At 43.0% G+C, this 22549-nt stretch overlaps 1 protein-coding gene across 3 annotated transcripts in view; it reads right to left on the reverse strand.

Annotated features, from left to right (window-relative positions):
- Window positions 1–22549, reverse strand: part of LOC140898617 (ephrin type-B receptor 5) — a 138877-nt gene that overhangs the window by 78777 nt on the left and 37551 nt on the right. For all 3 annotated transcript variants that reach the window (XM_073312682.2, XM_073312690.2, XM_073312699.1), the window contains exons 2-4: window positions 20824–21051; window positions 6506–6570; window positions 4970–5666 (exon numbers count right to left, since the gene is read on the reverse strand). In XM_073312682.2, the coding sequence (XP_073168783.1) occupies window positions 4970–5666; window positions 6506–6570; window positions 20824–20920 (859 nt within the window). In that variant the 5' untranslated portion in view covers window positions 20921–21051. The remainder of the gene's footprint in view (window positions 1–4969; window positions 5667–6505; window positions 6571–20823; window positions 21052–22549) is intronic.

Here is a 22549-nt window from a genome sequence, read left to right on the forward strand (position 1 = left end):
TGGAGTGACCACATAGCCATGTGGCGGCAATAACTATTCTGGTTCATTTGTTGTTTTGGAGTGTGGGGGGAGCAGGTTAAGTGTAACCTGGCTTTCAGAAATGCTACCTTAACTAAGTTTTTTGTCTGATAAATAACAAACAAATCTCAATACTCATTGCATGCATCATTATATCCCTTGCAGTTATAAATCATTTTTAATCAAAGAGAATGCAATATATAAAGCTAATGCATCTTTATTAAAAGATTATTAGATTGATAACAAATTGTTGCTAATACTAGGAGATACTTTATTCATTTTTTAAATCTAGTCCATCCCAATGAAGCATTACACCTGATTCAGCAGAATTGAATACAAATTACACATATATTTGTAAAAATATTCTTCTAGCTTCTTTTTTACAATATTAATGTTACCACATGCAGTTGTAAACAAGTGACCAGTCACTTTAAAGCCACTTTTTTCCTGACCTGTGTGGACCCAGGTTCAGAGTACAGTGATGGACTTGAGCCAAGTATTTGTTCCAGCAAGGGCTAACTGGTTAATGTATAACTGCAAAAGTGGATAGGACAAGGTTTGGGAGGAAAACTATTTCCATTTAGGAAGACACAAATACAAAGACACAGAACTAGGTCAGGCCACACCAATAATAGAGTAAAAACAGTCTCAGCCTAGAGCCCACAAGTTTTTGTGGTACAAAGTTCTTCCATTATCCTTGATCTTTGAGAAATACTATAGATGTATAAATACTATAAATAATACAACTGAAGACTTCCCCTCAGGAAACTCATTCTCTCCATCTCTGAAACATCCACTCAGGGCGGCTCTATTTTTTCCCTCTATATTTGCCAGACCCTGCACCCACTGAAGTCAATGGCAAAGCTTCTGTTGCTTTCAATGGGGCAGGTTCAATCTCTGAAGGAATAAAAGGAAGTAAAAGTCAGTTGGTCTTTTCTAGGGCAGCCATCAAGTAGACAAGTTTATCTTTTCTATTTAAGAGGAGAAATAGGACTCACTTTGGTGCAAAGTGCATACCAAAAGTGCAGGAAAACTTGAAGAAAACAATACAGCATCAAGAAAACTATATGAAATTCAAAACTCCAATCAGAAATATGACAAAGGATGACAGTGATAGAAACCTCCACCAGTGTAGAAAAGTATGGCCAAAATGCAGACACTATGTCTTAGACAACTTTCCCAAATGAGATTATGGAAGTAGTCTGGTTGTCTTCAAAGGAAAGCAAGGGAAGAGAAAATGCGTAACCATAAACTAGGGAAAAGGGCAAAAGTGCAGACAAAATAAGCAAGTCTTCTGCTTTCAATATGCTTCAAGGAGATTAAAAACAGAAAATATTTTAACTCTACCTTATCTTTAAAGAAAGCACATACTTGCTTATTAGAAACTCTGTTAATTTTGAAATGAGTTCAAACTGTGAAGCTATCATTAACACTATTACTGTCACTATTAGCCTTCAGAAATGTGTATGAGCATGTTTTAAGAGTATTGTACAAGGTACCTATTTGTCTTGATGCTATCGCCCAGGGAAATGTTTAATTGAAAGCTAAATGAAGGTATGCGTGTTTTATTTAATGTACTCCTTCAGGACTGGTTTGGTACATCATTAGTGTACACATTCAAATTGAACTGCAATAGACAGGGCAGCGGAGCTTTCACAGGACCTGTCACTTCAGGTGTTTAAGCAACGAGAAGTAAAAGCCAGATTTACTTGAACTTAAATGGAAGTGATTGTTAACAAAGACCTGTGGAGGGGAATAATTTGGGAAATCTTAGGAGACTTCATAATTGCTTAAGATAAAGCATGTAGGAATGGAGGAGGAAAGCTCTTAAAAAAGGAAGCTGGAAGTAAAACCTAAAGGGGTTGTGCATAATTTAGGAAACCCTTAATCCTTTGCATGTAGTTTTTTTAGATAAATACAAATAATTTGTTTGATAAACTACATCAGCCAAATCATTCCATTTCAAGAAAATCACATGCTTTTCCAGCAAAGCCGGTAGCATTTGAACTCCCTATTAAGTCCAAGCACTCTGGCTTAAGAAATGCATGTCTCATTTGAATATATGGGTCAAGATATTCAAAAGTGGGTGCCTAAAATTGGGCTTCTAAGTCCATAGTCTACCTAAATAAGTGGTTTGATGTTCAAAAAGGGAGAGCACCCAACAGTTTCAATGAGACTGTTGGGTGCTGACTACTTTTGAAAATCAGGACCCTTGCTAGTTACCTAAATATGGTTTTAGGAGTCAAACTTTGGTCACCCGTTTTTGAAAACCATCGTATAGCCTTTACATAAAATGTCTATCTAAAGCATGTTTTCACATTTTTTTTAAAAAGGTAAAAAAATTCCCAGGATGGGGGGCTGACCTTTAAGATACATTTAATGTTGTAAATAAATTCCAGTTTAATTAGTGAACTTAGAACACTGATGCATCTGAAGAAGTGGTTTTTTTACCCACGAAAGCTTATGTCCAAATAAATCTGTTAGTCTTTAAGGTGCCACCAAACTCCTTGTTGTTTTTATCAGAACATTGTAATTACTTGAAAACCACAAAATACTTGGAAGCCTAGAAATTCAAAGTGAGGGCTCCACAAAATCTTAGCTCTGACTATGTAATAGGTCTCATCTTTTAGCTAATCCCTAATAATTGCCTTACACTTAACAAGCATACCTCATACACACTTCCAGTATTGCCTTTTCAGCTACCATGATGTAAAAACAGAAAAGATATTGAAGAAGAGCTAGTGGGATACCCTCAGTACTGGAGTAACTTGATTTTAATTCTGATTCATATTGGAAGTACCATATCACCTAGAAATGTATCACCCATTATGGTATATATACAGTACAGATCTAGAAGCCAGCTTCACATCACTGCTTATGTCTTCACTGCAGAGTTAACCCAGGCTCTCACATGGATTTTAGTCCAACTCACAAAACCATCCACACACAAAAACCTCTGAGCCGGGTTTGGAGGTGCTTTGAATCAGAGTTAGCTGGCCTGGCTGTGGGTATAGATTAGAGCCCGAGTTCTGCTTTAACTCAAGCTAACCCACCCACTTTGCAGTGTAGATGGAGGCTACCTAACTCAGATCCTGACAGTCCTCCAATGCTTCCCCCCCCCCCCATACCCTATTCTGGGAGCGAGACACTGTAGAAACTCAGAACAAAAAAAGATAGTCCCTGTCTCCAGAAGCTTGCTAAGAACCTACTCCTTTCTCCTGCACCAGAAGTCACCTACCAGTTTATATACACAGAGATGTTTAAACCCCATAATCCAGGCAGCCTGCTCCATTTCTACACAGCATTTGAACATCAATGCCATCTGGGAGTTCCTTCTCTCAGCCTGTTGCCAGCTGGCCAGAGGCTGACACTAAGGTTCTGGTGGATATCTGGTGTGAGGTCACTAAACAGCATGATTTGAGGAGATGTACCCAAAATCAACATATCTACAAGAACATCTCCAAGAACCTGGCAGAGGAGAGGATTTACTGGATGGGAATTCAGTACAGGTGAAGAATCAAAAACCTGAAAGGTGCATGCCACAAGGCAAAAGATGCCAATGATAGCAACACACTGGAGTGCACTGTCAGGTAGATGGACTTTTGAGATTGGACAGTTATTCTTACTGCTCAACTGGGGACAGAGGGACTGGAGGAACCAGGCCAGACCTTCCTGCACTTCAGTTATTGCTGATGGTGAAAAAGACAGACATTTTAACACTTTAGCTTGAAGTTAGCAGGTCTAATCAAGCTGAATGTGTTAAACTTTGTCTACATTGGTGTTAAGTGGAGATTTCAATAGAGTTTAGCTAGCTTGACTGAGTTAACTGCGTTGCAAAAAGCACCAGTTTTCCAAGTCGAGACAAGCCCTGAGTCAGCCAGAAAGCCTTCCAGCAAAAACAGGAAAGATGGGACTTGGCACTTGTTTCTAAGGTGAAAAACAAGTAGGAGAAATAGGCCTCCACTTTTCCATCCATTTTAAAACAACATGAAACAAATAAAAAGTCACAGAGCAATTTTTTTTCCTTTGCAGATCACCTGCACTATGAATTTCCCAACTGTCAAACTTTGTTTTTGATTTTTCAATTTAACTTTATTACATTTATGACAATATTTTGATAAGGTTGTGACTTAATTGATATGCATCTAAAATCTTAACTGCACCCTCGATCAATTCACATAATGCATGTACAAGGTGATATAAATAAGGTTCTTTAAAAACCTCATGCCGTTTTTCACTGGGCATTGACCACAGGAATCTTAATCCCAATGTCCTGGCCAATTTCTTATTTGGGTAGATTACATTCTGACTGTGTACAATTGCCCCTGCAGTTGAAACTAAATAATACATTACTCTTATTTCTCGCATTGACCTAAACTGCTGTGTTGTGTTGCTATGTGCTGAGGTGGCTGCCTGTCAGTGCTGGATGGAGCATAGTAGGAATCTACATTGTATATAAACCACTTAAGAAGCAGTTTAGTCTAAGGGACTGAGCACAGGGTTAAGAGTCAGGAAATCTTAAACTCAGTGTGGAATGTGGATGCTCAGGACTGCCCAGGTTTAGGCCCAATCTGAGTCTTGTGTGAACTGAGGATGAAGTAGGGGTTGAGTCCAATTCCTAGTGGGCGGCTGATCTTTTCACACCAATCATCATCATTGCTGGCACTATATGCTGGCAGCCTCAACAGAAGACAGAGCATCCCTGAATGGGCCATGGAGGCTCAACCCCCCCCCCCCCTCTTTGGCCCTAGAAGCGCCAGGTCAGGTCAGCCTAAGTCAGGGCTGAGACTCACTGATTGTGAAGAGGTTGCTGTTATGCCTGCTCTGGGGTGGGGAGAGGATTTGCTCTCCAGGGGTCTCATTCTGGCACCTTTCAACAACTGCTCTCTGTGGCTTATAAACCCAACAGGAAAAGGTATAGGTAGTGTGGGGGAAGGAGGTAGTCTCTCACCTTTGCAGGCTCCTTCGTCGTTAGCAGGTTGGTAGCCAGGCCTGCAGGTGCAACTCCCAATGGCCACCATCCACTCGCCTTCCCCATTGCAGTGCAGCCTGACACCAGAGGACCCTGCCGTACTTGCCTCCTCTGCGTCTGCCACACAGGTCCCCACTGCCTCCACCAGCGAGGTCCTCTCCCCACCGGCAAAGGTCTCAGGGAAGGAGGCAAACCCCCTCACCACAGCTGGGCACTTGTAGAAGAAGACTTGTACAGCCACCAGTGACATGCAGGCCCCTGAGTCCTGGAAAGCCAGGTAGAAGCCACGCTGGGTGAGTGGCCCAAAGCTGCGCACCTTGACATTCATCTTCACCACCTTCCCAGTGCTGTCCACCTGTGAGAAGCTTTCGTCAGCTGCAATGGTATCCACCTTGGTCCAGGGCCCCTCGCGCCATTCAGGCAGATCCTGCGTAGCCATGTCAGTTTCTGCCTGGTAGTAATAGAGGGTGAAGGTCTCCTTGCAGGAAGAAGCCACGGTCCGCATGCTGGCACAGTCACGCACAGAGAAGCGGAGACGGACGTGGACTCGGTGGGCCCCACACCGCTCTATGAAGTGAGTGCGCAGCCAGTTATTTTGGCCTGGCTCAGCCACATTGCAGACCTCAAAGGTTCGGATCAGGAGCTTCTTGTCGTCTAGGACACTCACCTCGTCCCACTGTAACGAATGTGCAGCAGAGAGAGAGGTGGAGAAGTTGTTAGAGGGGTTTCAAACATGCGGCAAATCTGGGATATAATGATCACTGGTCTCTGGATCACAGGGACCAGGACTCAATACCTCTACAAGAGGCTCCTTCTATCTGAGCTTTCTACTTGCCTCTTGGGCAAACAGTGCTGGGGCCCCACACTGGGACTTGGGCTGATGCCTGATGCTAAAAGCACTCAGAGCAAGGACTGCTGCACTGTTAGAGGGGCTTCCCTGCAGTGGAGGTGTTAAACAAAGTTCAGTTCAACCCTCTGTTGGGCAGGGAGTACCTCAGGCCGGCACTGCTGGAGAATACTAGGGGGAAATGGGATACTGCTGTGCAATGTTAGCATTCTAAATGCCATGGCGACAACTCTGTTTGCCCTCGCCTTTCCCATCTTAAGACAGAGAAGACACACACAAAAGAGAGACAGAGTCAGCGCAAAACAGACAGAGCATCCGTTGGAGAAGGAGTTAAACACAGCCCCCTTGCACCCAGCTCTGACTCAGCTGGGCTGTCCCTGTGGAAGCTGAAGATTTCATAAGTACTTCTGAACAGGGAAAAACACCAAGAGAGCTGGAAATGAACCTAAGATTGTAGCTCTAGTATCCCACTCTCTCAGTTACATGCTTCTAATGCCTTTGCCTGTGTGGTCCAGTATCTGAGTCAGCACAATGTAAAGCACTTTGGATACTCCATATGCAAGAAAACCGGAAAAGAAACCTATTCTGCTCCAACCCCACCTTCCCCGATGGCTGTGTAAGCCCTCCCACAGTTGGTGGAGGAAGAAAGAGGGTCAGGGAGCACTTACCCCATCAGGAGGGTGGGTGGTCCAGCCGATTTCCGAGGTCTCTCCTGTTGTATCCAGAAGTATTTCTGTTTTTTAAAAAAAAAATTATATATATAGTCTTTTGTGCTTTTCCAAGCATCAGCTGCTCAAACTCGATATGTTCCCTACAAGACTCCTTCCTGCATCTCATCCCCTGGAGGGAATATACTGTGTTCCCAGCCCCACATACCCCACTCGCAGAGAGATCTGTGTTCTGAGATAATGCCTGGCCTCATCCAGGAGTCAGAATTCGGTTCCCAGCTTTCCCCTACGATCTAGGGAAAGGTCTACAATTCAGTGACTCAGTGGATGATCTCTGGGATTCAGCTTGATCCAGTGGTTAAGGCACCAGATGCAAAGGCTGTGTTTTAATCCCAGCTCCACCAATTGCCACTGTTAAATGATTTTGGCCAAGTCTCTTACAACCTATTGACTTTCCCAGGAGTCCAGTATACTTGGCACCTCCAAGGATCAAGCCCTATCCAAGCAACCATTCTACATTTCTTTCCTAAGAAATTTTAGCCCTGGTGGAAGATGCCAAACTTCATTACCCTTGGAGATTAAAGTCCTCTATTTAGGTCCAAAGCAGTACAGCACTGGCTACAGTAGCATAAGCTACACACACAAATATCCCACATCAATGCACCTCGTTTCTGAGACCAGTAAGAAAGGAGAAGGGTGGAAGGTCATTGTATGGTATTTACACATGCTGGTATTTTTTGCGAGTCAACAGCACTCTGAAGGCCTGGAATTTAAAATTCCGTTTGCTTGTTTGTTACTGTTTCTCTTTAAACCTCTGGGGGAGGTTTAAATTGGATATTAGGAAAAACTTTTTCACTAAGAGGGTGGTGAAACACTGGAATGCGTTACCTAGGGAGGTGGTAGAATCTCCTTCCTTAGAGGTTTTTAAGGTCAGGCTTGACAAAGCCCTGGCTGGGATGATTTAACTGGGAATTGGTCCTGCTTTGAGCAGGGGGTTGGACTAGATGACCTTCTGGGGTCCCTTCCAACCCTGATATTCTATGATTCTATGATTCTATGATTCTTTCATTTTGTTTTCTATAAAAATTAGGAAATACCATTTAAAACAACTTTGTGAAAAGAATATTAAAGGTGAGCATGTCCCAAGGCTTTATAGAGGGGGGGAGCCCAAGGAGGACACAACAACAGTATCAAGTGAGTGCAGGGATTTCTCCCTTTGTATGCTTTTAGGGATGCACATCACACCAAAGGAGGCAGGGTGGAAGCAGGGCCACATCTCTCCTCCATGAGGCACAATCCTTCCCTAAGCCACCTCTGAGGTGCTGCAACTCTGCACCACACCATAGTCATCAGTGCCTGAATGGCACAATCTGGCACTGGGGTGGCACTTTGACATCTCTTTGCTTCACCAGCATGTTCCCGGGGCATGGCTTCATTCTGATGGAACAGCCAATGGGTTTATTTTTTGATGAACAAAGAACATTTTCTAAATCAGGTTTGAGTCATTCCCTCTGCTTAAGTGTACCCAAACGCAGAGCATGAAAATCTGAGAAGAAAGAAAGCCTGGGCCCCGGGCTGCTGGCAGGCAGTATATTCCCCAGATGGCTTCTCTCCAGCGACCCAGGTAATCTTTATCGAGCGCATGGATATTTCACGGACTAACGGATACATGCAGCCTGGAGCTGACAGGGCTCTCCCTCCAATGGTGAATATTTAAAAAAGACAAGATGCATCAGAAACAGACAAGACTGTGCATGCACGGCACATGTGGGGAACATGGCCCTCCAATGACATAACTCCAATGCAAAGGTATGCAACAAGAGTGCAGGACATTTACAAGCACAGCACTGTTTCCCCTCCTCTTCCCCACTCTCAATGGCTGCATGTCCTGGATCAGATCAATGGTCCCATCTAATCCTGCGTCCCTGCCACATTTAGTCAGACTAGTGGCCTACCTCATCCAGGATCCTGCCTTCCACCAACACAGATCACACCACTGCTCTGTTTAGTCCAGTACCCCATCATGGAGGGAAAGTAGATCCTGCTAGGAATCCAGCCTCCCGCCATGTTAGATCAGGCCAACAATCTATCTAGTGCAATATCCTACCTAATGTAGTATCCATACCAGATCACATCACTTGATCCTTTTAGTCCTGTACCCCATCTCTGGCAGGGGACACCACCGAATATTTTAGCAGAAGACAAAAGTTCCTCATACAACATTCCAGTCAACTGAGCAACATTCTATACTGCGTTAACATCCCTCCTTGATCCATGAAGCAATCTTAAGTCTTATAAGATTTGACAATCTTGTTATCCTTACTGTTATTTTAGTGCTCACACACAAAAAATTATTGATCATAAAACTGTCCACTCTCCCTTCCTCCTCCCCCCAAATCCAGCTACAGTATCGATCTCCATGACTTTCCATAGCAGTGAATTCCACTGGTTAATGATATTCTGCCTAAAATGCATTCCCTTGACTATTCGTTCATTCTAACTTGACTACTCATTCATTTCATAGTCACCCCTTGTTCTCAAATTATGGGGCAAGATAAAAAGGAAAGGGGATAAAGAGGAATTTCCATTCTCTCCTTCTCTATTCTGAATATATTGACTCAAACTAAGAACTGTTCAGATTGGGAAGATTTTTAAAGGATTACTTCAAATTTACCAAAGATTTTGGCCAGGAATTTCCTTACATTTTTACAAAACATTTAAGAATTGCTTAGTGACAGGATTCCCTGCGGAGCTCACAGGAACGGTCCATGTTGCTCATCAATCTGTTTCACCCCCTCTCCATATGGCTTCCTATGTCTCCCAGATAGGAGCTTCCATCGCCTCCCCCCTTTCATTAAGGTCCCTGATTCTCCCATCATCATGTAGGGAGGGGCATGTAAAGTGGATTTAGTAGATTTATTTGGGAAACGGTAAAAATGCTGCTAGGTGGACCTTATTTCCTCTCAATACCTCATGTTGCTCATTCCCTCCTATACTCTCCTCTTGTCTCTGCTCTTTGCACACTCCCTCCAGCAATGCCCCTCTGCCATATACATGGGACAAATGAGACAGTCTCTACGCAATCTCCCTGGACACTTAATAACAGCCTTAAAACTGGCAATTCTTCAACAAAAAAAATTTCAAAAACACAGACTTCAGTGAGAAACTGCAGAACTGGAATTAATTTGCAAACTTGACACCATCAAATTAGGCCTGGGAATGGCTGGGTCACTACAAAAAAATAATTTTCCTCTGTTGATATTCACCCCTTCTTGTCTACTGTTGGAAATGGGCCACATCCACCCTAATTGAACTGGTCTCGTTAGCACTGACCCCCCTCCCCCCCCACTCGGTAAGGCAACTCCCACCTTTTCATGTGCTGTGTATTTATACCTTCCTACTGTATTTTCCACTCCATGCATCTGATGAAGTGGGTTATAGGCCACGAAAGCTTATGCCCAAATAAATCTGTTAGTCTCTAAGGTGCCACAAGGACTCCTCATTGGTTTTTACTCCCTCCTACACAGTTCCCTGCCCCCCCACCTCGATCTTTCCCCCTCTCACTCTCCCAAAACTAGCCCCATCCCTTGCCCATCATGGCTTCCTGTAGACCCCTCCCACAAAACCCCAAATTAGAAAATAATTATACCCACAAACCCCAAAATTCTGGTCAAAGGCTCCAATCCTTGCCAAGCCAACATATTAAAACAAATGGGGAGTTCCTAGACCTAGTCACTTTGGAGTCATGACAAGCCAAATAAGGAAACTAAAATGTAAGAAACTACATTCACACCACATTATGGTCACCCAGCAAATGGATCAGAATTCAGGATATAACAGTGTGAAACATGTGCCACCTTAAAACTGCCTCTCTCAAAACATTCTCAAGTAATCTACATATCATAGAGTTGTTTCAGCAGCCTTTGATACACCTGTGTTGCATCTTTTAATATTATTTTCATTATGAAATGCTACATTTAATTTCATTTTCTTCATTATCCAGCATATCTTTTGAGAGCTGCTGAGTAGCTAAAACTCCCATTGCCTTCTGGAAACCCACAGCCCTCAGGATTCAACACTTACACATTTTACATGTTGAGCTCTCTTCTCTTCAGGATAGCAATTTTAATAATTCTCTCAGCAGGAATATACTACACATTCAACAGGATTTTTTAGTTCCCCTCATACAGACAGATACACCTCTGAGCAGTAATTTATTACTGTAGGATCTTGTAATCTGTTGCCTCACAGAAATAAGTTTATAGAACAGCATTAACACTGTGCAATTTTATGATTTCTTGTTTGCAACGTCTCATAACAGGGGAACTAATTTGTATTTTTCAGGTGACCTATATTCAAACTGTCATAATAAAGTTAAAATATTGATTTTTCTGGCTATTGGCTGTCTCTTTTTTTTACATATTTTTTTTTATTTAGGTGGCAATAAGAAATATTATGGTAAAAAATACACAGATACCACAGTCCAGCTTTAACCAGTTTAGAAATACGTCCAGTTCTGGAAAATAGTGTGGCGCAGTGAAATAAGACAGATTGGAGTGTTGTCCTAATAGTAGTAGCTATTTTTTAAAAGAATGACTAAATAAAACAAGCAAAACAAATAAGAAAAGCCAAACAATGGTTATTAGCCAAGATGGTCAGGGATGCAACCCCATGCTCGGAGCGGCCCTAAACCGCTGACTGCCACACTGGGCATGGAAGATGGGATGAATCACTCCATAATTGCCCTGTTTTATACACTACCCCTGAGGCTCTGGTACCGGCCACTGTCAGAGACAGGATTATGGGCAAGATGGACCATGGTCTGACCCAGTATGGCAGCTCTTATGAACACAGTTCAAAAACGTACCCACCAATAGCAATTTTCATATAAGTTCAGTATCAAATACAGCAGCAGACTTTACTCTTAATAAAAATTACTTCTTTACAGTCTGCAGTCCCAAAATAACAAAGTACAGGGCAATGTTATAGAAGAGACCATATCATATAAGAGAGGGGGTTCTAAATTCATCCAAATGAGACTTGGGAGGTTGGATTTCTTGTTGGACATGCCTTCCTTAAAATGCTGCAAATTTTTTCTTTAATGAGTGAGAATCTCTGTACCCATATTCTACTTATGTTACTGATATGAAAGTTACTGGGACAGATTTAACATATATTTAGCTAATTCCAAGCAGTTAAGGTAATTAAGCAGAGGTTATACCGATGTGAAATTCTAAATGCTGATCTTTTAATACAGAAATTGCTAATTTTAAGGAGTATTCTTTTCTCAGAACATGAGGCCTCCATTCAAGGGTTCTGCTAGCTTCTGTCAAGGATGTCAGGATCGCCAAATGGCCTGAGATTAAGAAATTTGCACAAACTGTAAATCAGCAGAGACCTGGAGCTTTGGACAGTGATAATCCTTTTTTCTAGGGTGGATAAAAATAGATAATTTAAAAACACACAAAATATATATTTTTTAATTTAAATACTATTTTGTTATTTAAATTAAATACATTTTTATTTTTTTAAAATAAATCCAATTAAAATTAAATTTGAAATTATCACAACCTATATTAAGGTCTAATTTTACTGTAATCTATTCAAATCATTTACATTCAATAAAAATAACATTCAAGCACTACATGTTTGTTGCTGAAATTTTAAAGAAAGCCATACCACTGAACAAGTGGAAGTCACTGGCTAAGCACCAGGAACCAAAGTTTGTTGAATTGATAAACCAGCTTTTGATAGTAGTTGTCTCTTTTGCAGGTGCAGAGAGAATATTTTCCTCATTTCATTTCCAACTAGTTCAGTTCAAATGACTATTTCATTCAAAGTTGAGAAACCAATTGGGAGTTGAAAAAGCAGGACAGCCTATTTTCCCCTTCGATGCTATGAATTGAAGCAATGTGTGACAGGATGAGATCTACTAGTTCTAAAATCTTGTTGGACATGGTGACCAATAACAATCAGTTCAATTCACTAACGACAGATAAAACTTTTTTTTTTTAAATACCCTTCCCTTTTTCTTATGGATCCACCACATTTAAGATTTTTTTCTATTAGTTATGTAAAACTAAAATTCTTTTTTTGTTCATTTTTAATTAAATTCCAGTTCCATCCAAATACAGCTTAACATTAAACATTAGTAAAAAAAAAATCAGTCAACTAGAAAACCATACATCATTAACCATTTTCTAATATAATACAAAAATGTAAATATTAAAAATCTGAATATGTTAAACTATGTAACTGCTTCAATGAATGTATACTGAATAGTGAACCCTCGGATTAGCAAGAAAAAAGTACCAAATTTAGCAAGTGTAAAGGGTACGTTTAGTTGCAAATCAACATCCTTTAATAGTTGACAAATGAGAATCAACCTTTTTTAGGAAAATAGCTAAAAAGTACAAATGCAAACAAGATTAAAATAGATTATGCAAACCAAGATTTCCTGCTTGCTGATTTAAATCATGTTTAAAGTGAGTAATTTAAATCACTTGGATTTAAAATCAATCCACCCTGCTTTTTTCTTTTCTTTGTTGTTGCGGTTGTTTTGGTTTTTTAAAAGCTTTCAAATTGGGGAATTTCAGTGTAAAAAAAAAAATCCCTATGTTAGTGTCAGGTTGTACACAGTTAATGAGTCAGAAAAGGAAAGTCAAGAAAGTTAAGACTAAATGCCCAACTTTACTCCGCATATGCATTGTGATAATCTAATCGTATGATCACCTATTATTCCTCTAGTAATACAGTATTAAATATTTTCTTCTACAACTGAAAGGCTGATCCTGGCAACATTTGCTACTGAGTCAAGCACCTCCTCTTCTGCATAGTCCTACTACAGTCAGGCTGCCCTTTAGGGCATATAAAAGTGGCCTGACATTTTTTTCCTGCCTGTTTTTTGCCTTCGAAATATCAGGAGTATCTGGTTTTCCTTGGTTTTGCTGGAGCATCTGTTAGGGAGTGTAAACAGTGCATAATGTAAGCACTCACTCTTCATTTGATCGGTCAGGGGTGTTGAACTTTTAATACAAGCTTCTCTTCTCCAAAATGTTCATTAGTCAATGAAGTTAAATAGATGTTTACAAAAACAAAAAGGCTCCTAAAGTTTTAAACAGCCCCACTAAAATCTGTTCCCCTTTCAACTGTTCAGCCTCCACACTCTTGCCTCTTGTGATGTCATCATTTTACTAGTTCTTTATTGAGTCTTCCAGCTTAGACAGGACCCAAATTTCTAATATGAAACACAAGCAGGAGAATGAAACAGCGAAAATGTTCTTTAAAAATAAAACCTTTCAGGCCTTCTTGATACAAAATAAAGAATGAGCCCTCTTTTTTTTTTTGACTTTGCAGATGCCATTTAAAAGACTGCTTCAAAGATAATTTCTTCTCAAGGTTATTACAAGACCTCCTCCAGCAAGCAATTGATTACTGTTGGGCACTTAAGATGATTTTCACTATATTAAGCTCAGTCAGTGTAAGAGTTAGGGGTAGAATGTAGGACTGCCTGGGCTCACAGCCCGATATATATTCTCTTATGCCAGTGAGGCATTTTGGTAGGAAGATATGCTACTGAAGCAGCAGAATTATCCTTTTTACCATATCTTGAATTTGCCCAAAACATTTGGAAAGGTTATCCAGTGTGGTATGGAGCCATTCTGTAGTCTTGACAGTTCGCTGTAAAGCAAAATTAGCCACTCACCCATACAGAACACATTTTTCCTTAGGTGTGCACTTACCAAGTTTAACCAAAAAAACCAAACACACAACTGCACGAACAGTACATGATTTTCAAACATTTATAACTCAGTCAAATCAAAACCAATTTTCTATATGACAAGACTGCACACTGTTCCTTGGGGAGGGCTATTGCACTGACAAAACAACTCTAATCTCAATCATTTGGCCTCTATTATATAAAGCTGCAAGTTTTTCTTACGCATGGTTCATAAAACCCCCCATGGAGTTGGTTGTTCCTGGAATATTACAGTGAGCCTTTAGTGCAGTAGTTTTCAACCTGTGGTCAACAGACACCTGGGGGTCCCAGACTATGTCTAAGATTTCCAAAGGATTCCCACCTCTGTTCAAAATTTTTTAGGGGTCCACAAATGAAAAAAGACTGAAAACCACTGATCTAGAGGACTTACCCCTGCACTACATCAGCAATGGCTACAACGGTTCAGGAGTTTGTTTTCCAGATTGTCTAGAGTCCAGGATGGAGTTAGAACAAGCTGGAAGTTACATCAAGAACTAATCATAAACAAGAACTCAAAGACAAAGGGTTTGGTTTTACTTTTGGTGTTGTCTGTTGGGGCGGAGAAAGAAGCATCTCAGCCTGGCAGGTCCCCATTCAACTTCCCATTCCTACCCAAAGGGAAATTTGAACTCAGTGGGAGGTTACTGGGTCATTAAACAGCATCAGTCCAGCAGAGACTAGCAAGCCAGGAGGTTCAGGAGTGATTCTAAGGCCTTGTCTACATTGCCACTTTACAGCGCTGAACCTGTCTTGCTCAGGGGTGTGAAAAAACACCCCCCTGAGCGATGCAAGTTTCAGCGCTGTAAGGTGGCAGTGTAGACAGTGCCCCAGCGCTGGGAGCTACTCTCCTCGTGGGGGTGGTTTTTTTACAGCGCTTAGGAGAGTAAAACTCTCCCAGCGCTGATGCCACAACTACACAGCAACGTGAAAGCACTACCATGGCAGCGCTGCCGCAGCAGCGCATTCACGTTGGTAGTGAAGAGATACCCTGAGTTAGGCTGCCGAGAGCCAGCTTCACCTTCCAATGGACTCCAGACCAGGGACCCTCAGCACAATCCTACCCTTCTGGGGGTGGAGATCATGTAAGAAATCCATGTTATTTATTTTGCTTGTGAGTTTTAAGTTGATCAATGATTACGGTGCTGTATCACCCAGTAAAGAACTGACTCCCTATCCACCATCTGCCTAGGCAGGTGCTAGGAGGGAGCTGGGCCCATCTAAATCTGGGGTGGGGGAGGGTTTAAGATATTGTTGATATTTTATTATTCTAGTTACTCCCATTCATTCATAATCCCCTATCCTTTGTGGGATATCATTTACCTAATAAAGTCCCCCCTGTTGCTGTATTGTTACTTTTGGGATTGTGATAATTATTTTATTCCCTGTGTACTGGACTACACTCCTACTATATTATTTGACAGAAAACATTTTCCCAAGGGACAGAGTTCTTGTGTTCCAGGCACTAGCGGGGTCCCCCGTGGGTGGAGGCACCAGATGCCAAGATAAAGAACCCAGAAGCAATACCACTGAGGGTGAGAGGGAGGAAAAAGGTGGGGCTTGAGCCACACCTTAGGGGAAAGGCTGCAAATAGAGACATTTCCCTCCCATTTCCCTTTCACTGAAAAAAAAAAATTTCTCCCCTTGAAACGTTTCAAGGAAACAAAATGTTCACCTTGAAACCAAATCAGGAAATCTCAGCCCACAAATGTAATAGCTTCTCAAAGCTGTAAATGTCTGGAAACGGAATCATCATGGAAATTTATGCAACCTTAATTCTGGTGGGTTGTCTCCAGAGCCCTGTTATAATGTTCAAGCAGTGAAGAGGCTACAAAAAATATCCATCTCCAAAACACCTTGCCCACATTTTCTACAGATGTTCTATCTATTCTAGTCTACCTAGTCTATTTAAGACTACACCTGTGAAATTTCAAGGGGTTTGGGTTCCATTGCAGTGAAGCTGACGTGTCAGGGTGTCAAATCTGTGTCAAGTGTCTTCAGTCTAGTGTCCCCCTCTTATGCTGAAGGAACCCAGGATTCATTCTGAATTGCCGGGGGGGGAGGGGGGCTGCTCACCCCGTTCTTGGCAAGTCCCTGGCCAGTTGTACCCAGAGAAGTGCACTCTCAAAGGAAAATATATATTGGGTTTTTATTCTTTGCTCTTTTTTACTTCTTTATGATGTATAAAGGAAAGGCCTGAACATTTTATTATTTTTTCCTCCCTCCAAAAGCCATAACACTTATTTTCCTATTTTTTTCCTTTATTTTTTATTCAGTATACATTAAGGTCTTGTCTGCCCTGTTTTTACCATGATTGTAGAATACTAGGATTATGACCATTCAAGCAAAACCTGGTTTGAGAAGGAAAGTGATTCATATTCCTGCTGCAGCTCCTCCATCTTGTCTTCAATCCTGCTTCATACCTCTGGAGGAACTTTGCTATGCTGAAGCATTGAACAAAGGACTGAATGACCCATCCCAGCTGTGGATGTTCTCCAGAGACTTGATTTGAACCTGCTGTTTATTCTTTCACTGCTGCAAGCCTGAACCAAGAACTTTGCCATTACTGTATGTAACTGATTCCATTTAACCAATTCTAGCTCTCATCTATATCTTTTTTCCTTTTATGAATAAACCTTTAGATTTTAGATTCTAAAGGATTGGCAACAGCGTGATTTGTGGGTAAGATCGGATTTGTATATTGACCTGGGTCTGGGGCTTGGTCCTTTGGGATTGAGAGAACCTTTTTTCTTTTACTGGGGTACTGGTTATCATAACCATTTGTCCCCATAACGTGTGGCACTGCTGGGGATACTGGGAAACTGGAGTGTCTAAGGGAATTGCTTGTGTGACTTGTGGTTAGCCAGTGGGGTAAAACCAAAGTCTTCTCTGTTTGGCTGGTTTGGTTTGCCTTGGTGTGCCTAGAAACCCCAGCCTTGGGCTGTAACTGCCCTGCTTTAAGCAATTTATCCTGAATTGGCACTCTCAGTTGGGCCCCGCCAGAACCAGCCACGTTACACTGCGCAATGCAGAATTTTGCAGAAATTAATGTGTGCGCAGAATTTCCTCCCCCCCAGAAATGGGCTGAAGTGCTGCTGGCCGCCACTAGGGGCCGCTGGACCCAGCAGAGCCCAGCTCGCTCATAGAAGACACTGCTGGGAGGAGGGGGAGGAAGGTAGAGAGTTCCCAACAGCTGCAGTTTCCAGCACGCCCTGAGGGAAAGAGACGGTGGCATGCAGGAAACTCCACACAAGCTGGGGACTCAGCATGAGACTGTTTCTTCCTCTTGATCCCTGGGCTCTGAGGGGTAGGGGGCAGGTGTCTGGGCTGGGGGGGAGGGCGTGACTGGGTTCTGGGGACCTGGGAGGGGCAGTCTGGGCGGGGGTGCCCTGTGGTTGAGCTTGGGGGGTAGGAGGTTTGGGTGTATCGGTGGGGGAGCACGGCTGGGCTCTGCAGGGGAGGGGTTGTGGGTGTCTGGCCCCACGACTGGGCTCGGGGGGGGCAGGAGGCAGAGAAACAGAAATTGAGTTGTCATAGGGGTTTCTTTAACTTTCTACTCCTGGGGAATTTTGTATGTGTGTCTGTATTGATACAGACATACTTGCTGGCAGGTATTTTAAAATAAATTACCAAAATAATTAAAACTGGGGTGATTATGTAGTGTTATTTTGACAAATAAAATCTGCAGAATTTTAAAATATTGTGTGCAGAATTTTTAATTTTTTGCGCAGAAGTCCCCCAGGTATACAACATGTGGTATACCTCATTCAGTTCACTAAATGCTCCAACAACAACTATGTGAGTGAAGCTAGACAATCGCTGTGCTCTCAAATGAACACATACAGGAAAATGATAAAAGGCATGAACACCAGGTCCCCTGTGGGTGAACACTTTTCACAAAGCAATCAATATATCTGACCTATCAGTCCTCATCCTCAAAGGAAACCTACATAACACTTTCAAAAGATGAGCCTGGGAGCTTAAATTCATAACTTTGCTAGATACTAAAAAATCATGGTCTTAATAAAAACACTGGATTTATGGCTTATTATAGCAAACCCTGCCCCCCCCCCTTTTTTTTTTTTTGGTCCTATGACTACAGGGGTGTTAAGTGTCCATTTCCAGCAGGTTCCCAAGTTCTGGTGAAATCTAAAGGGCTAGTACTGTATGTAGGAAACCCCGTCCACCCCCTCAGTCAGGGTGTGGAGGGTCTGGTGGCTCAGACACATGGACAGCCTATGAGCTCAGTGCAGAGGCAGACCTTCCTCTCCGGGCTTGGGGCTTCCATTATTATATCAGAGGAAATCATGTCAGCACACCAAATCAGTTTATATTATAAATCTCGGCCCATCTCTCCTCTCCCCATCCCTTTCATATAAAGACATGTCTCTTCCTGCCCTTGATCTTAGTGACAATGCTTTAAATATGGGTTTCATTTTCCCTTTCATTTGTCCCCCAGTCTCTGTCCTCCTTTCCCCTTCCCTATCTCCCCACCCTCCATTCCCCCCTCCTCCTCTCCCTCTACATCTTTCTTTCACCATCTCCCTCCTGCTTTCCAACTCCCTTTTTTTTTCCCCAGAGGCTTTCATGTGTGAGTGAGAGATGAGCATTCATCACAAACCAGTTCGGGTCAGCGAACATATGTGGCCACAGGGATTTTCCTTGGCACAAACAAGGGGGTTGTTTACAACATCTCTACCCCTCTTCTCTAATTCTGTCTCTCTCTCCCTCCCCCCTTTCACCTACACTCTCTTCTGCCCTTCCTTCTGCCAGCACTCTTCTCCTCCCTGCTTTTTCCTGTTCTCCCTCTTCCATCCTCCCCCTCTCCTTCAGTGGCTCAGCATAAACTGCCCCCTGGTGACAGTGTAGAACATTCCCCTCATGTCTGCAATTTTGGGGATGGTGGTTAAAAAACGTATGGGCAAGAGCTGCTGACTGCAGCCCGATGGACACAGTCTCATAGAAGAGTATCAGCTCTTTGGAGACTGAATTCCACAAAACAGGCATGACATGGGTGTGACGGGTTCAGTCACAGAGATCCCCTTGGGACGGTCACCTGACGTGCTGAAGTTACCTCTGAGCCTATTTTCCCTGATAGCTTGGAACTTCCAGAACCCTGCCTTGTTGAGCCAGACACAGTAGCCTGCTGCAACACAGACCCAGGTCTGGTTCATGCCCCCAAAGCTGCAGACTTTAACCAAAAACTGCTCAGCAGGTCACCTATCTCCAGCACCCAGACCCCAATGGCATCCAAACCCCAAATAAATCCATTTTACTTTGTATAAAGCTTATATAGGGTAAATTCATAAATTATCCACTCTCTAGAACACTGATAGAGAGATATGCACAGCTGTTTGCTCCCCCAGGTATTAATCACTTATGCTGGGTTTATCAATAAACAAAAGTGATCTTATTAAGTACAAAAAGTAGGATTTAAGTGGTTTCAAGTTATAACAGACAGAATAAAGTAAGTCACCAAGCAAAATAAAGCAAAAACATGCTAGTCTAAGCCGAATACATTAAGAAACTGATAACAGATAAAATCTCACCCTCAGAGATGTTCTAATAAGCTTCTTTCACAGACTGGACTCCTTCCTAGTCTGGGCCCAATCCTTTCTCCTGGTACAGTTCCTGTTAGCTCCAGCTCAGGTGGTAACTAGGGGATTTCTCATGACTGGAACCACCTTTGTTCTGTTCCACCCCCTTATATAGCTTTGGCACAAGGCGGGAATCTTTTGTCTCTCTGGGTCCCCACCCCTCCTTCTAAATGGAAAAAGCACCAGGTTTAAGATGGAATCCAGTACCAGGTGACATGGTCACATGTCCTGTGAGACCCCAAGCCTTTATTCTTCCTGGCCTGACTCACAGGAAGACTTGCACGTAAACAGAGCCATTTACAACCAATTGTCCTAGTTGATGGGAGCCATCAAGATTCCAAACCACCATTAATGGCCCACACTTTGCATAATCACAATAGGACCTCAGAGTTATACTTCATATTTCTAGCTTCAGATACAAGAATGATACATGCATACAAATAGGATGAACACACTCAGTAGATTATAAGTTTTGTAATGATACCTTACAAGAGACCTTTTGCCTAAAGCATATTCCAATTATGTCAGATACATACTCATAAGCATGTTTCAATAAAACATATGGAGTGCAACATCACAATGGGCAATAGCAATACAAGCATCCCACACATTCTAACCAATCCCCCCCTCAACTGCCTTACCCCTGGGAACAAAAGGGGAGTTTTGTCTCAATGCAGACCTTGGCCTCTCTGCCAAGACAGCCAATAGGGATGCTGAATAATGCTATTGGTGCTTATTGCAATGTGGATGCCTGTCCCACTAAGAACTGGACTAAGACCCTCCACGACTCATAAAACACTGAACACCCATCAGAGAGGGACGCATTTTGGTCATTACTGATCTGGAGCAGAAGCAGAACAGATTAGCATGCTGGAAGCTCCATAGCCTGCTCCCCAGCACCCCCTGAGCCATTCAGTCTCCTCAGGCTTTAGAAAGAGGTTACCTTAACTAAAACCTGCTCTTACCTTCCAGTGAGGCGGCTAGGTGAAACAGACAGACCAGCCACAGCCAACCCATTCCCACTGCTCTTCTCCTTGCCCTTAAGGCAGCGTTAAGATCCATGTAGCTTCTCCAGGGACTCCACCATCTCCAAACAACACCCCCCACTCCCTTCAAGAGTTCCAAGGTGGTGTTAGGTGGGTCAGGGCCTCTCCAAGCCAAAGCACAAGTGTCTCCACACAACAGGGGTGACTCTGGAGAGACAGAAGGTGAAGAAAGGAAATCAGGTAGCCACGATTTCAAGCTATAACATGGCAGCTTCATAAGTACCAAACACAACCCTACCCCAGCACATGCTGTGCCTGACCCATAGTTGCAGAGTTATATCAGACTGAATGCATGCAATGACAGCACTGCCCCTCCTCCTCATCCCCCATGCCTCAGCAGTGGTTTAGGAGGCCTCCAGACTCCTGCAGATGCTGCTGTCTCAGCAGGGAGTGCTTCACTGAGTCAGTATTGACCCAGGCCCACAGCATGGTGCTAGGGGGCACTGTTGCTGCATGGCCAAGGCCCTGTCCATTTGCAATCACTGGAAACATCCCATGGCACTTTTTCAAAAAGAGTGGAGCGGTTAAACCTTGCGCCCTTTCCAAATACCAGCCCACGTAATTGCATTTTGCCTCCTTAGAATTTCCAGGGGCAGTTTCAACGAGAAAGATTATTTTTCAGATCCTGTAACACTGTTGTGTAAGACTGCTGACACATTTCATTCCAGAGATAGATGCATTTCAGCTTCAGGACAGTTATCCCTGCAAACATTCATGGTTTTAGCCCCACAACACCTCTGGCACCTAAGGAAGCATTATCCCCATTTCCGAGATGGGGAAATAGGCAAAGAAAGTGACTGACTCTCGGTCAAACAGGAACTGTGGAACAGCCAAGGAAAGAACCCAAGTCCCAGTCTCATGCCTTTAACCAAAACTTTGTGCTGCCTCTCTGTATAAAGATAGTCTGTAAAGCCCATCCTTCGTCAGGCACCATACACACCTGCAGCAGCCATACTGAGAAAGTGGCATCACAAAGAGGATTCACTCAGCCTACCACAGTGCAACAGCTTTGTAACACCAGGTCCTTCTGGGCCCAACCATCAGCAAACACTGCTCAGTCCCCATCCCTCCACATAAATGTCATGGACACATGTAGGTTACTCATAGGAAACAATACATTTTGTTTCTTTAGGGCACCATTCATGTAGCATTCCAAAAGGCACTTCAGGGAGACAGTCAAGCATAAGCTAAGTAGAAAGACAAGGTTCTCAGGGAACACAGAAAGAGGGGAAATGGCTGGGCTAGAGGGGGGAGGGCAGAGTTGCAATTAGAAGAGCCAGGCATGCAGGGATCATCTCCAGATCCAGCAGTGAGGAAAGAAAAGCAGGGGGGAAAGTCTGGGGGAGCAGAGGGTGGAAAATTTGGGGTCGGGTAGTAGAGTGGAATTTGAGTTGCTTTATTTGTGTGAGAGAAAGAGGCATCACCAGACAAAGAGGAGAGTGTCCCTTCCCGTACAGCCCTAGTGAAACTGCACTAGAATGCTGCATCCAGAGGGATTAGAGCAGGGGTGGGCAAATTTTTTGGCCCAAGGGCCACATCGGGGAATAGAAATTGTATGGTGGGCCATAACTGCTCTCAAAATTGGGGTTGGAGTGCAGGATGGAGTGCGGGCTTTAGGCTGGGACCGAGGGTTTTGGAGGGCGGG

Source organism: Lepidochelys kempii, chromosome 1 (genome assembly GCF_965140285.1).
Source record: "Lepidochelys kempii isolate rLepKem1 chromosome 1, rLepKem1.hap1, whole genome shotgun sequence".
Lineage (NCBI taxonomy): Eukaryota > Metazoa > Chordata > Testudines > Cheloniidae > Lepidochelys > Lepidochelys kempii.